This window comes from Lonchura striata, chromosome 2 (assembly GCF_050655825.1).
Source record: "Lonchura striata isolate lonStrDom1 chromosome 2, ASM5065582v1, whole genome shotgun sequence".
Taxonomy (NCBI): domain Eukaryota; kingdom Metazoa; phylum Chordata; class Aves; order Passeriformes; family Estrildidae; genus Lonchura; species Lonchura striata.
In genome coordinates, this window is record NC_140704.1 from 98,172,659 (window position 1) to 98,189,283 (window position 16,625).

Genomic DNA, 16,625 nt, shown 5'->3' on the forward strand with positions numbered 1-16,625 from the left:
AAGAAAAAGCGTAAAATTTTATTTCTATCAACCTAGAAATGCAGCTTTAGAATGCTGATTCTTTTTCCTGATTTTATTTTTTGCTTTCTCTCATGGTATTTATTGTAACACAGGTTTTCAAAACATAAAACTTCAATAAAAATTTCAATCCATAAAACTCAATCAAAGTAACAACTAATCTGCTGAATGGCTAATTGACTGAAACACGACTTGAAGCCAGTTTGCTACCAAGAAACTGGATGATGCAAATGTTACAGCAATTTTCAAGTGTTTCAGAAGCTGTCCTAAGAAATGCACATCAGAACTCAAATTGCAGGAGTATGGCTCTTCAGAAAGCACAATTAAATACATTCAGAATAGTGATATTAGCAAGAAACAACAGCTGACTCATAATCAGAAAATTAGATGTCAATGTTTTTTAGAAGAACCCAAAGTTTCAAAGCTATGAAACACAACAAAGTTATGACAAAAAATGACACTCATCATGACACAATCTCTGATAGATATTAACAATGATATGGCATACATGTTTACAACTTACACATTTCACAGTCTTTACTCATTCAAGGTCCCACCCACATCATAGAATATACAAAGCCATCTCAAGGCCTTCCTTACCTGTATGCAGGCGAATGTGAACTTTTAAACTCCCTGAGGTGGAAAAGCTTTTCATACAAAATTGGCACTTGAAAGCTTTAATGCCAGTGTGTGTTTTTATATGTGCTGTTAGAGTGCTCTTCACGGCAAAGGCACGGAAGCACTGGGGACACTTGTATGGCTTCTCGTGGGTGTGAATGCGAATGTGGCGCACTAAGTCGCTTGGTTTTTTAAATTCTTTAGAGCAATATGGACAAACATGCCACCTGATTCCATTTTCTTCACGTATAGAACCTGAAACAAGGAATATCAAAATGAATGCGTTTTAAACCTTCTAACAATTCTCGAAAAATCCCACTACGTTGATGCTATTCTACAAAGCAATCAGACCACAAAAACACTTTTTGACCACAATCAGACCACAACACACTTCATAAAATCAACTTCTGTATCAGATATATTCTACTTTATGAAAATGGTGATAGGCTGGATGACAGGAAAAACCCCAAGAGAATCCTGTTGAAATTCAAATACCACAATTTCTATGCCACTTAGAAATGTAGAATGCAGCTGTAAATGCCATACCAGTTAACTTATAAATAACATATCAAACACAAAATTATCCAACAATGACTGTAAATCCACAACCACATCAGATTATTTTACATATTTAACATTTATCTAACTTTGCCTGACCCTCTCTTTTACAAATTCAGACTTAAATTACATTTTGTAAACTTGTCAAGGAAGAAAAACTGTGCAAGTCCTTAATTTAAGGCTACTTTTTTGTAAAAATTTTTGTATGATCCAAGAAGCCTACAGTCTATTCCTAAGGCAACAGGACATTTTTTCCTCAACAAAAAATGAAAGAAACCCCTTCTAAAACCTATCCAAGCTTTTTATCTATATATGTTGTTCAATGACTGTTTGCTCATTTAAATCAGTAAACCTAGTGGTTTTTTTTTCCGTCAAAACACTGAAGTCATGTTACCTTATCAAAAACAAAAGTAATTGTGTCTGACTGTACAGCAGTGGCCTTTTATTTGCAGTCACAGCTAGAGAGTTGTTATTGTTAAACGCAAGTAACAAAATAATTGTATTCCAGAAGAAAAATTTAATGTTAATTTTTATCACAGCCATACTGAAAACAAGTTTTTACTTTAGATCAATTCCTCATCCCTTGCAAAAGAAAAAGCAACATCAGTGTACCTATGAAGATACTAGAGATCAAAGGCTGCATTATAGCCCTGTATATGCCAGGCTGGCTGCTAAAGTATGAAGGCTTTACATGGAACAACTTCTAGCAGCCATAAAACTCAAGCAACCTTGAAACTCAAGTTGCATTTAAGCACACAGACACAAAATGCAGGCTTGCATACAGTACAGAGGCAGAATAACAGCACGTATTTATGGTGACAATGTCATATCAGTACTGTGATTCCAAGAGAAAGGTGACATGAAGAATTATTCATAATGCCAGCCTTTGTCTTTCCCTACATGGATCAGTCAAGCTCTGTAGTCCTGCCCTTATGTCTCTGTAAGGCCTGGCTTCCAAAGGGGAAGAATAGTCCTTGCAAGAACTCTTTACTCTGGGACACACAATGAAAACCGAGTCCTTGCCAGAGAAGGATGATGGGAGAGAGTAACAGATTCACATACTTTGTCCTTTTCCTGTAACTCCACTGATTTAATCCAAAATATTTAGAAGTATAATTTCACTTTATGCCATCCTGACATAGATTTTTTATGAAAATATATTTTATAATGCAAATTATAAATTTTATTACTCATACCTTACACTGTATTTTAGATAAGGAAAAATACTGTTCATAAGTAATCCACAAAACATTTTGGGAAATCCCTTTATAAAGCCATATATTACTACACTCTTTACAGCACAAGAAGCAGAAAGCAGTGGCACTATTACCAGGCAAAAAAGGTGATTTTTTCTTAATTAACTTTTTTTCTTTTTTATCTAGTTTGTCCACACTGTCTTGCTCCTTGTCTTGTTCGGCACTATTAGCATCAGCCTGATGATTTGAGAGGCTCGGGACATCTGGGTTCTGATCCTGGGCCCCAGCAGCCTTAGCCTGGCTGCAGTCAGTAGAATGTGCAGAGACAGGAATTGATGACAACCCGCTGTTCTCTAATGCTTGCTAAAAAAAGAAAAAAAATTCTAGATTAAGGAAGAAACATTCCACAGTTATCCCCAACTTTTCTCAAACAAGTACTTGGAAGACACAATGAAAATATAATTAAAGAAATTAAATGTCTCGTTCTCACAACATTTCAGCTATATTTCAAATCTGCAAACATTATTACACAACATTAATTTCTGATTGTCTGTGAAATTTTAGGTTGGATTTTCTGCACTTATAGCTGCCTTTTAGGAAACAACTTTTATTTTTTTTAATACCTATCAGGATAACAGTTATGTATCGCGTTGTGACTCTGCAATTTCTCATCACATTCCAGACAGCAGAGAACTCAGCACAGGATGAACCTGCCCATAGCTGCATAAAATATTTGGGTCTTCCAACCCCAAATTTATATGGTATTTAAAGGTCTAGAGAAGAAAAGGTACCTTACAGGTTAGCAGGCTACCAATAACAATAAAGAATATTATTCTCTGCCCTGACCCATCCTGTTTGTGCCCTTCTGGGGTGCAGGCTGCAGAACAAGCACAGATAGTAATTCACCAGCCTACATCTCTCCTGTTACACCATGTCTCCTTCTGCCATTATCAAGGACAAAATATAGGAAGTTTTCTAGGAAAAACACTAGCTGACCTCAGAAAAAAATTCTTGTGCAAACAGAAAATATTCAGATAGCCCTTCTTAATTAGAACAAAGTAAAGGCCAGGTATACATTCTCATTTTTTAACCAGATAAAATATTTTTCCCCTCTTGAATGATATCACATTTTAAGGACACACCACAAGCTGCTTCTAGGCAACAGAAAAAAAGAAGGCTTAAGATACCAGTAAAAATATTCATGTACAGGGCGCACACTTAAAGCCATATGAAGTTATATTGGTGCAGTCCACACCCATTCAATAAATCTTTACAATTCTTTCTTAACTAATGGATTGTTTAGAAATCCATAAGGAATTCTCTAATTGAAAATACTAAGAACGAATTTCATTAAAATATAAGAGAGAATGAGAAAGGAACCACTGAAATGTAAAGCTGTCTCACACAGAGCTCTTACCTGCAAAATATCTCTACTGATCCCCACTGCAATGTTGAGCTGTTGACCAGGTTGTTGAGGCTGGTTATTTTCTACAGGACCTGGTTCTGATAACTCAAGGAGCTGCTGAATGACATCAGTGACAGTCTGTTGACCCTGATGAGCAGCAGCTGGAGACACCTGGTTTTCTGACTGTTGAAGAAGTGGAGACCGAAAATGTGTGGCCTGAAATATAAGTGGTACATTTGTCAAGGGAGAGCAAAAGCATGTTATGAACTCACCTGTGCAGCTCCCTTACCTGAAATGTCTGGTAACTGTGCACTACAAGGATGGCTACTTATATACAACATATTGATTATATAGAGCCTCATTCAAAGCTTGCTTACTTCATTATAGAATTGCTTTTGTATGCCCCTTTTTTTTTCAGTTCTTCCCAAGCTTGAAATTGTAAGCTTACAGCTTGAATTTAATTTACTGTTAACTACTGAACCTTCGACCAATTTAGAAAACCCAGGGAGGGATCAACTACAAAACTCCATCTGTAAAGGCCACATGAAAAGTAATTCCCACAATAAATAAACTGACATGGCTATCTTTTTAAATTTTACATCTATTTCAATTAGATCCTTTGTAAAAAACAACTTTACATTAAAGATTTTTTTTTTACTAAATTATCCGTGTTGTTGTATCAAAACCTTTCAGATCAAATGACTAACTTTTCCCCTTCAATTTGGAGCCTTTGAAACCACTTAGCTTTAGAGGAATCTCTTCATATTCTAAAAAATGAAATTCACATCAGGCTCTGTCAAAATATTAAAAAAATTTGAAGTATAAAAATCTATTTTCCTAATCCTTAGTTTGAAACTGTATATCTTAGACTACCTCAGTAACAAATATGAAGGAAAAAAGTGATAGAGCCTTGGTATTTTTTTCAAAATCAGAAATAAAGACTCCTGTTTGCCTACATTTACAAACTTCTCTTGTTATGACAAATAGACTGCATAAGTATACCATTACTGAAACAACAGCTTTTAATAATTTGTTTTATTGCAGAAAACAGAAATATGTACTTATACAATGGCTAGCCCCACAGCTGGGTATTCTAGAACATACTGGTTATTTGCTTCTAATATTCACTTCTGTTCCCTAAAAAGAACCACTTCAAGGTGCATGTGCAACCACATACAGATCTTAGGCTTCACATTTGTACTATTTCCTTCTAATCTGAAAACTTCCCTGAGATTTTTTTTATACTGACACTTTACACTAGGACAGTAAAGATGACAGTCACTGTAGTAAAGAAAGGATGGTTACAAAGAATTATATTAAGAAATATTAGCTTGACTTGGATTTTGTCCTATGCATTTGATGAAGTATTCTTAATGCCTCCTCATGAGATAATAAATACCAAATCCTTATCTTGCTTCTCTTGCATGCATGTGAGAATGTCACTTGTTACTTTGCTGATTTAACCATTAGTTCTTCCTTTTTTCACCTCACTAGTGAGACACAAAAAAACTCCTTATCTCTTCAGATTCAAATTTAGCAAAAGTGCTAAAAACATTCAAATACAGGTGACACGCTATATTGCAATGAGAATGGCATAAACAGGAAGCAAACTTATACAGAAACAAAGCAGATTGCTGAAGAGTGTAACAGCTCTTTATAAACATAATTTCTTTTCTGGAAAGAGAATGTAAGGAGGCTTTTATGTAGAGCAGGATGCCAACACTAAAAGTGTACAAAATTCTCCCAGGCTTTAGCAAGAGAAAAATTGATGTCATTGTTAATTAATTATTGTTAATTAAAATTAATGTTATTGTTAATGAAGGAACTTCTCAATGTCATCTTTGATATGAAAATTACGGCATTGCATGCATTTAGCCAGTGTGTCCTGCGTATTATACAGCAGTTAATATCCAGTCTCATGGAGGTTATCTTTTTGTACAATAATGTACACACATGCACATATACTAAGTTTGTTACTATTACCCTTAAGATACGTTGTTAATTATAAAAAGTTTCAGAGGTCTTTTCCTAGGTCTTATTTGAACAACCAGTTTTAAAGATAACATGGAGAATGAAGTGTTTTATTACTGATTCATAATTCCACTGTTGTTCAACTGGAACAGTGGACCTTGTGATGACCCTTGGTTTGTCTGATCTGCTGTCTAACACAGACAGTGTGCCTGCTCAGAGTGAATTACTCCTCCAAGTCACAGTAACTGTAAAAAATTAGAGCACAGTTATTTAAATCAAGTAGTTTATTGTGGTTAACTTTTTCTGTTGTCATCCAACTGCAATATGTGGCTCCAAGAGTAAATTATCTTCACTAAAATTTCATACTTTATTTCCAAGTGACATTTTACCTAGCCATGGCCCTCAAACTTTTTTTCCTCTCCTCTATTAAGATGACAGACTTCTTCCTCTTCTTCAAAACAGAAGATGAAATCATGTCTAAGTATTTCATCAGATGGACAAGCCAGCTAATGCACCTTGAATCTCCTCACTAATAAACACACCATAACATATTTTAAGGATTCTGATGGCTCTGATTCCTCCTGTATCATTGAATATAGTTCATGAATAGTGAACAACATAAACAGATAACAGGAAAAAACCCTAAAAATTGCCAGAATGAAATACGTATCTGGACAGACTTGGTCAATAGTTCAATTGTATGATGTTCAACAAGGCCAAGTGCTGGGTCCTGCACTTAGATCAAAAAAACCACAGGCAATGCTACAGGCTGGGGACAGAGTGGCTGGAAAGCTGCCAGGCAGTTTCACACAATTCTGGGAGGAAAAGTCATTTGATCCATTGCTCCCAACTCATATCTCTCTAAAGGAACAACCTGGCACTCTTCACTTTATCACAGAATATTCTGTAAGGGACCCATCAGGATCACTGAGACCAACTCCTGGCCCTGCGCAAGACACTCCAAGAGTCACACCACATGTCTGAGACTATTGTCCAAATGCTTCTTGAACTCTTGGTGCTGTGATTACTCCCTGGGGAGCTCATTCAGTGCACAACCACGCTCTGGGTGAAGAATCTTTTCCTAATATCTAAGCTAAATCTCCCCTGCCAAAGCTTCAGGGCATTCCCTCAAGTCCTGTCCCTGGTCACCACAGAGAAGAGATGGTCTGATCTGGTCTGTCCCTTTCCTTCCCCTTTTTAAGAAGTTGAAACTGCAATGAGGTCTAAGTCTTCTCCAGGCTGAACAGACCACATCCCAATCTCTATTTGTGAGGTGACCATCCTCATCCTGTAATGGGCCAATATTATTTTTACACTGCCTATTGCCATTAATACATTTGAAAAAAACTCTTATTCTTGTCCCCCACAGTTCTGGCCAGTTTCAACTGCAGCTGAGCCTTGGCCACATGGATTTTCTTCCCACAGCAACAAGCAGTACCTTTGTACTCTTGCTGTGTCACTCGACTTTGCTACAACAGGGCATACACCTTTGTTTTCTTATTTCCAAAAAGAAGATCTCTGTTCAGCCAACATGGCCTTCTGCCTTGCCTGCTTCTTGACTTGCAATATTTGTGAATTGCCTGCTCCTGTGCCCTCATATTTAAAAAGTGACCAGCAGTGATATTCCCCAGCACCTGCAAAAACATTTTCCCAGGGGTCTTTATTTACTAGTTCCCTGAGCAACCTAAAGTCTGCTCTCCTCACATCCAGAGCTGAGGTTTTGCTGGCACTTTTTCCTCCTGTCAACAAAACTCTATTTTAAACTCTATTGCTTCATGGTCACTGTGGCCAAGATGGTTGCCAATCTCCATTTTGCCTATCAGATCCTCTCTGCTGACAAGCAGCAGGTCAAGGAGTGCATCTTTCTGAGTCTGCTCCCTTAGGACCTATTCCATAAAGTTGTCATCTGGGTTTTTAGCAATCTTCTGGCCCAGGTTGTATGAGCTGTGTGATTCTCCCAGGTAATTTCTGGCAAATTGAAGCTTCCCATAAAAACAAGGGCAGTTGACTTGGAGGTGTCCCTTTGTTCCTCAAATAATAATTCCTCAATGTCACCGTCCTGCCTGGAAGGTCTACAGCAGACTCCCACAATGATAGCTGCATTATTTGTTTTCCCCTTGATTCTTATCCAGGCACTCAACTATTCCATTGCCAATTTTGAGTTCCAAACATTCTAACCCTTCTATTACATGCATCAGTGCCACCCCTCCACTTCTTCTGCCCTGCCTACAGTGGATGAGCTGTTTATGGTGACTTTAAAGCAATACTGCCATATTTCCCAGTTCTTGGTTAGGTGAATTTGAGTCCAAGAGAAAATAATCAATTCCCAAATGAAGCTGGGAAGGGGAGACTAAGTCAGATGGTTTGTCCCTAAGATACCATACTGCAATCTATAGCTGATAAACAAGAGGCTGTATAGCTGCAACAAAACCTAGCAGAACTCTCAGGGGGACTGGCATATACAGACCTTCCTGTACACCACAACTGTTTGCTATGGAGTTCCAGAAAGTCAGCCCTGCATCATCCTTCCCCAGCTCCACAGCTCTTTCTGAGCCCCACGATTCCTCTGCTACCAAAAAATTCCAATCAACTCAACCCATATGAATACAGCTCCTTCCCTCTCCAACAAAGCCAAGGTAATCTCTGCAAAATAAAGGTAGAGGGGTAGGGCAATGCAGGATTTTTAAGAATCCTTACTCTCTGGTCTTTTTATACAGAAAAGTATTTACCTCCATTTTGGAGAGCTGTTGAAGAGACTTACACGCAAAACCATGAGTGTATAAACAAATGAGGCAACATAATCCATTCAAGATGTGTTCCACCTCTAAATAACCAGCTGCATTCACCAAGGAGCTTCTCTTCACATATTAGCTGATCTAACATCACAAAGTATCACAGCATACCCTTTTTCACCCGCTAAATGAAAATTTATACAAAATTATGTAAAGTTTCTCCTATTTATAGTCTTGACACAAAAATATGACCAAAACTTCACACTTACATTCTTCCATTTGTTATCAACAGGTTGCAAAAGATTAGTAGGGGATGTCGTTAAAGGCTGGGTGACAGAGTCCTACAAAGAAATCAAAATACTTTAAATCTTAATCAAAAAGAAGAAAAACATAGCTGATACAACACAGAAAAGTAGCATAGAAAAATCAGACTATGGAGAGAAACAGAAGTACAAAAATCATCTTAGCTATAAATATCAATACAAATGACAGCCTTACAGTCAGTATAATTTAGTAAATATTCTCATGTGCAACACAAGAGTACATTCTTTGGTAGCACAACACTTCAGGAAACTTCAGCTTTAGGAATGGGTACTTAATAAGGACATAATCCTTGCTTATCCCCAGATATGTACCAAGAGATGACAGAGACTGATGGCAAACTTCAGAATAGAATTATTATACTGGAGATTTGTTGTTAAAGCAGCTCTGCAAGTTTTCAGCAGAATGAAGAAAAGTTCTAATCTAAGAATGCTAGTGCTAATCTAATAATGTACCAAGTTTCTAAAGCAATACCAAAAATTAGGAATAATTAAATAAATGCAGATTCAGATATGAAATTACAAATAAAAAGCATAATTCCCTCTAATATGCAACTGACATGCCATTTTTTATCTCTGCCCCTCCCTGCTAAGCTTCTTGACATTTCCTTTTAGAAAGAATCTCTTTCTCCCTTCTCTTTGCTTATACTATTGTATGGCATTTTTTGCTAGGTCCCTCTTGCATGCAAGCAGCGAACTATTCATGCAAGCAGAGATAATACCACACTGCTGTAATATCAGTATGCTAACCAAATCCAAAATATTTAAGCAAACCAAAAAGAAGAAAAAAAAAAAAAAAAAAAAAAAAACCACCAAAAAACCAGAGCTGGTGGAATTCTTTTCCATCCTGCTTTCTTTTAAGATCAGGCCTGAGAATGTAGAAATGTAAAAAAAGACATAGAGAATATATGCACTTGCAAACAAATAAAATTCATTATTCTTTCTTTTTATGAATTATCATGGAGAAACAAATAGCATCTGCCCTATAAAACTGCACAAAATGTAAAAAAAAAGCTTTTCCAAACACCGTTACTAGACAGGTTATGTCAAGAAGACACAGCTGCAAAATGAAGTTCAGACTTCAAATTTTAACCTTCCTCTTTCAAAGCCTGGTATTACCCATCACCCATTGAATATTAAAGCATGAGTTGGAGATGAAGCAAAACAGAGGGGACTAAAGGTCCCCTTTAGGCTTAAAAAAAAAGATTGTTCTAATAAAGAAAATAAGAAGAGAACTATGATAAATTAAATATGCACTGGGTGAAAAAATACTGTAGTCTTATGAAACCAGAAACATTTTCTGAATTTTAGCTCTTTTTTGTATCTTTGTAAAGAAAAAAAAAATTCACTGCTTCTAATAAAGCTGTTTTTTCCTTTATAATCTGCCTAATAAGAAGCTAACATTTAAAAAAAGTTATCAGATATACATAGAAGAATCCACTATGTGCTTATATAGACTAGAATTATACAAACATTTTCTGAAAATAAGTTGAAACCAATACATTATTTCAATAGTTCTAAAACTTCTCCATAATTTTAACATAATCTGTAAGAACAAGACTTGTATTTTACTTAGTTGCAAAATTAAAATTAAAACTGCTACATTTTCAACCAAGGCATCAAATCGTAAATACTTTTTTGCATATAGTTGGCCAATTTACATTTTCCCAATATTTAATCCTGCAAATTAATACAAAAATCACACTTGAAAAAGACAGAAGATAGCTACAAGTCTAGAAGTTCTAACCTGAAGAATTACTGGAATTAAGAGATAGACCTAATTAAAGTCTCAAAGGCATTTTCACTATCTATCAAGCAAACCTTACCGCTGTAACATGAGACACATCTGTTGAAGCACTTGCAGAATTCTGTGGACCACCCATGTGCATCTTGCTGATATGTGTATTTAAACTACCCAAGCTTTTGAAGACACAGCTACATTCTGTACAGTTGTATGTAGGGCCATTCTTCACCTTATAAAAAAAAAGGAAAAAAAGTAAATTTTTCCCTACACCTACCAAATATTATGTTTTTCATTATTTTTCTATATAACAAGTATACTATGGGATTATGAGAGCTAAAATGGTTTATTTTTTCAAGTTACCAATATGCAGTTATGGAATCAGGCTAGTACCTCTTGGATATAATGGACCATAATCTATGTACACGACTACAATTGCTTATTACCACTTGACAACACTGTGAAGCAGCAGACAGAAAACAAATGTCTCGCGGCAAATGAGGCCTCAGACTTTTCTCTCCTTACCATCTCCTACCATTTCACGCTTAAAAGCAAAACTGAAATGCAACTTTACAATTAAGATGTGATTGAAGATGAAGCACCATACATAATACAAACAGAAGTTTGGAAGTATGAGATGAAAAAATGCAGACAAAACCAACACCATGAAGGGCCTGGAAGTTTAATGTCTAGTTTGAACTGAATTTGAACACACAGAACTAGAAAGCAATCAGCAGCCACTTGTTTGAGACTTTCAGACCAATGGGTTAAGGTAAATAAAGCAGATTAAATTTGCAGATTCCAACCATCCTCACCTTCCCTCCTCAGTCCATCATGCATCAATAACATCCAGTGTGGTACTTGCAATGTGAAGGTATTCAAAAGAAAACACACTGCAGTACTTGCAATATATTATTGACATTGATACAGCAATATATATTGCAATATGTTACTGATATATTATTAAACTACCAACAAGACTTTCAAAAAGAGGTATTAAGTAATAAAATATGCTACAACTAAACAGTGCTTTAGGAAGTGAGAATTATCCTGTATTTCATTATCAGCTGCAATGTTATTTTGTAATTGTCTCAGAATAAAACAAAGAATTCAAAGAGTTCCACTCAGGCTTGAAGAAAACACAGCAACAGCAAGAAAGAAAAAATAAAATAAATCAATAAATTAACGAAAGCAGTAACTCAAATGCAGGCTCAGAACTAGAAAACACAGCTTCGGGTGTGATTGAGAGGCAGCATTTATTTAAAATATCTTATCCCATAGCTTGTTTATTTCTTACAGAAAAAGAGTAACAGAGAAAAAAGTAAAGTATTTTTTACTTCACCCCTAAGTAATATTGAAAAAAGTCAATTTAAATTATGAAATAAGTGTTGGCTCATTTTTCTATGTATTATAAGCTGTTAGATATAGAGAGCTGTTAACCTTGAGGATGACTAGTCACACCAGAGAATCACAGAATCAATTAGGTTGGAAAACACCTCTGAGGTTCTCAAGTCCAACCTATGACCAAACACTACCTTGTCAACTAGACCATGGCACTGAGTGCCAAGTTCAATCTTAAATATGTGGATGGTGACTCCACCACTTCCTGGGCAGCCCATTCTAATGTCTAATCACCTGTTCATGAAGCAATTCCTCCTGATTTCCAACCTAAACCTCCCCTGGAGCAGCTAAAGATTGTGTCCTCTTGTCCTGTCGCTGACTGCTTGGGAGAAGAGGCCGACCCCCACCTGGCCACAGCCTCCCTCCAGGGAGCTGTAGAGAGTGACATGGTTGCCCCCAAGCCTCCTCTTCACCAGGCTAAACATCCCCAGCTCCCTCAGCCACTCCTCACAGAACTTGTGCTCCAGACCTTTCACCAGCTCTCTTGCCCTTCTCTGGACACACTCCAAGGAGCTCAAAGTCCTTCCTGAACTGAGTGTCCCAAACTGAACACAGAACTCCAAGTTATATGACTTAACATAATTAAGTGTATCACAAACTATTAAGACATCCATATATTAAGGCATATACTAAGAGTAAGAAAATAACATGCTAAAAGGTTCCTTACTAGTGTCTACCATTGTAACACAAAAATGGAAAATGAGACTGCAGATTTCAGTCAGGGGAAGAATGAGAACAAAGATGATATTGTGCGCATAGGAAATAAAAGAAGCCGAAGGTGCTACCTCTATCACCTCATAATTTCAAACCAAAACTAGGTCTCTTTCTATAGGTATTTCCAACTACAACTCACTAAAGTCTGCAAGGAAATTACTGAACAAGGTAGTTGCATAGCTCACATTGCTAAGAATATTATATTGCTTTATCACAGCAGCATCTTTTGAGTCTTAAAAACTGTCAAAAATAGAAAAAAAACAGACATAAAGAGGTCTGAATAATTTTTTTAAAACTTATTCTGGAATTTTCTTCTACTTGTAACAAAAAAAAAAAACCTCTGTAAAAGGCTGCAAGACATACTTCAAGACAAATGGCAAATATGTTCTACAATAGAAGTAGAGGTGTTTCTACAATACATTAGAGGTGCTGTTTGGCCTTGAAATTTTTCACCATTTTCTGCTGGGCTGCTTTTGGTTTGCTTTCATCTGATTCCAGCCCTTGTTCTCCCGAGACTGATATAGATACATTTTTGTGCATCTAACCCCACTATTTATTGATCTACCCATGTACTGAAAAGACACTGGCAAATGAAGATTTTGCTACTTCTCCTAAGTATACATTTATTCAGACCAAGCTAAGGAAAGCTATTAGGTAAGAACAGCAGTCTACACAAGAGCAGTAAATGGACACTGGTTGGAGCACACAGGAATAGCAAAACTGAGTTAAGATGCATGTTAGCACCCAGGACTCGATGAATAACGGCGTTTACCTCAGAGTGAACTCGCTGTATGTGTGACTGCAGGTTGCCTTTCTGGGAGAAGGCGGCGGGACAAAAGGCACAGGCATGGGGCTTCTCCCCCGTGTGCTTGATCATGTGGGTCTGCAGAGCCCCCTTCTGGTTAAAGGCCTTCCCACACTCGCTGCACTTGAAAGGCCTTTCACCTGCAGGGAACAGCGGCAGCGAGAGGAAGGGTGAGGAGATTTAAGTAAATGTTTTCTGTATCTAAATGAAAACTTGTATCCATTAAAATAAAATACACATGTTATTATATACATTACCAGGAGGTTTTGACAACAAAATTATTTATCTTGTTCACCAACCTCCACACCTACTCTGATGAAAACGTAGCCTTGTTAAAAAGGTTTTGTGACTTAGCTGATGATTATCAGTTGAAATGGGTAAAATAAAGGAAATCTAAATGAAGCAATTATTTAAAACACCTTCCCTCAACTTGTGGTTTGAAAGATCTCAGAAGCTGCTATGCAAAATCATTGGAGCAAAAAAAAAAAAAAAGTGAAAAAGAAAAAAGAAACCCACATATGTTTTATACCAAATCCTATAAAATGCATATATCTTCACAGAAAGAAGCAGGCCAAGAGGGTAAATGGACAGTCAAAAATTAAACCTTTTATCTAATTTAAAATCAGAAAGTCTTACAGCAACTCTGCAAAAGATGGTACAGGGTTCCCACTCCCCAATAAATATTAAGAACCATTCACTCTTTGCAACCACATACTGAAAATATGCAATGAAGTATTGTTTTGGACAGTTCTGCTCAGAAAATACTTTTAAAAACTGATCATATTGCATATTTAAAGAAAACCTAGCCAACATTTTTACAGAAATGCTCTGTCACAATTTCACAGTTTTGTGCTGTGCATAATTACACCTTTTCTATGTTACCAGATAAGCATGAAGCACCCCACAGTTACAGAACATAAGAGGACTGCATAAACAGATTACAAAACTACATAAACTTACTAAGAATAAATTTCAGTTTCTTAAAACCATGTGTCCTACTCAACTACTGGAAATCTCCAATGTGAGCTTAGTGAAACACTTCACCTGTGGTAACTCTAGGACCTTGAAAATATTTAACACCTTTCCTTTGCACTTTTCCATGCCAAGACCAGTATAAGCAACCAGTATGTTATCTCTGCCACACCAGTAAGTACTATCATGTTCTAATATATCAGTTCTAATAAATAAATAATCAGTTCTAATAAATATTTTTATATGTTTCCTAATTTTATAGCTGTAATTACATCTACTTGTAAACTTATTAATTCTTAATTGAATTCACATTGTCAGAAACAAAAGCAGCTTTTTTTTCTCAATTGATTTCAAGCATATAACTAACTGAAGGAATGTATATTGTCTGTTCTGCTGCTTAGAGGCTCTGAATATTCTTTAAGGATTGCAGGTTTTAATTTTAATCTCTTTAAAAAAAATATACAGTTAAGAACACTGATTCTCATCTGGAAATACAAAATTCTTATTAGGCTTTCATAGGCAAAAAGCTTAGCTTCCAGTAAGAGTTGCTGGTGGAGACATGGAATATTGCTTCAGGTAAAGTTTGCCTATTTAAGTAAATCTCATTACAAAAACGAAATCTTAGCTCTGTTGTGGAAATGTGAAATTTCTGTATTTCTCAAGTGTAACTTAATAAAATACAGATTTGAGAGGGCGGATGAGGGGTTCCTTACTCAATTATTAATGTGGGAATTGCAGCCCCTGAAACTTCATTTTTTTTCCCAGAAGGGTGTAAGTGCTTGAAATGTCTAGCTAGAACAAAAAAAGTACTGCAATTAAGAGACTAACGTAATGCCTACCAATAGATCTGCTATTTTAACAACAAAAGACTTGGGCATTCTAAATCCTTTAAAACAGAGTTGCTCTTTTCTACATATCTACAGTACCTCAAGCAGCCGAATGGCAGCTAGACTGTCTGCAGATTTAGAGTACTAACATACGCCAGAAATTAAATGAGTATTTGCAAGCTAATTGGAAGTTAAAATGACCTCCCATCATGTGCAGATTGGGACTGCACTTTCTGTTTCTGGTTTCCCAACAGACAAATGTCTTTCAGTCTTAAAAAAAAAAAAAAAAGCCCATGAACTTTTTGAAGCTTTAAAAAGGCATCCATAGCCAACTATAATCTTGTTTCTTTATTCTGACTAGACAAAGCTAATTAATTAAATAGAGTCAAGAATCTAAAATACTGAAGTTAATTTTCACTGACTGTTTTTTGATATTACTTTCAAGGAATTGTTTTAAAGCAGGTACAAGGGTGACCTCTTGTGTTACTTTTCTATAACTAGATCTGTAAAACTTCAAAAGATTCTTAAGAAAGTGTCACACAATGATCTTTCTATTTCTTTGTAAAAAAGGCCATTCTTGTAAATGGCAACTCATCACATCACTGTCTGAACAGTGATATTACACTGACTGATATTACAAACAGAATTACACACTTACACAAATGAAAACCTGAATTAGCTAAAAAATAGACAAATGGCAATTTATTCAGTATGTATGAAAAATACATATTGAACATCACCAGAATATATTCGATGAAGACTTTGTTTAAAGCTAAACTCCTGCTATAATAATGTATACCTGGCTAAAGTATAAGAACTATTACAGTAATTTGTACACTTTGGAACTTTATATTATTTTATGCTTGGCATTTTTCAATCATTTCAATTACAGTTTAAACATGCAAATATTTATGACAGAAATGTAGCAAAAAAAATTTCCTATTCATTCTGCAAATTTGAACAATCACTTGCACTTCTTCAATTATTACTAGGCTTATCACCTCAGAAGATCACTCCTTAAGTTTAAAGAAATCCATTTTAAAAAATGCAAGACTACTACTTTATTAATATAATTAATTCTCATGTACTTGTGCTCTTTTTGTAACTGTAGATTTTAGAACCTGCTCTCTAGAGTACATAAGATCTAATTGAAAGCAGATGATTGGCCCTTATCAAGGGATTCTGATTTTTGGGCCTATTGAAACTCTAAGTACCAAAACTGATACTTGGTACCAAATGAAATGTATACATTTTTTTCTCATTTTTTAACTGCTTCTAATCATGTAAATCTGGAAATTTTAAAAGCATAAAATTTTCTAAGCAAATTAATTACATTAAGTTTATTTT

The 16,625-nt window shown here is 35.9% G+C and overlaps 1 protein-coding gene across 5 annotated transcripts in view; it reads right to left on the reverse strand.

Moving 5' to 3' along the window:
* The window catches only part of ZNF236 (zinc finger protein 236), a 76,314-nt gene that overhangs the window by 41,232 nt on the left and 18,457 nt on the right, over positions 1-16,625 (reverse strand). For all 5 annotated transcript variants that reach the window (XM_077784623.2, XM_077784620.2, XM_077784610.2 and 2 more), the window contains exons 6-11: positions 13,447-13,619; positions 10,645-10,791; positions 8,768-8,839; positions 3,808-4,011; positions 2,525-2,753; positions 619-891 (exon numbers count right to left, since the gene is read on the reverse strand). In XM_077784623.2, the coding sequence (XP_077640749.1) occupies positions 619-891; positions 2,525-2,753; positions 3,808-4,011; positions 8,768-8,839; positions 10,645-10,791; positions 13,447-13,619 (1,098 nt within the window). The remainder of the gene's footprint in view (positions 1-618; positions 892-2,524; positions 2,754-3,807; positions 4,012-8,767; positions 8,840-10,644; positions 10,792-13,446; positions 13,620-16,625) is intronic.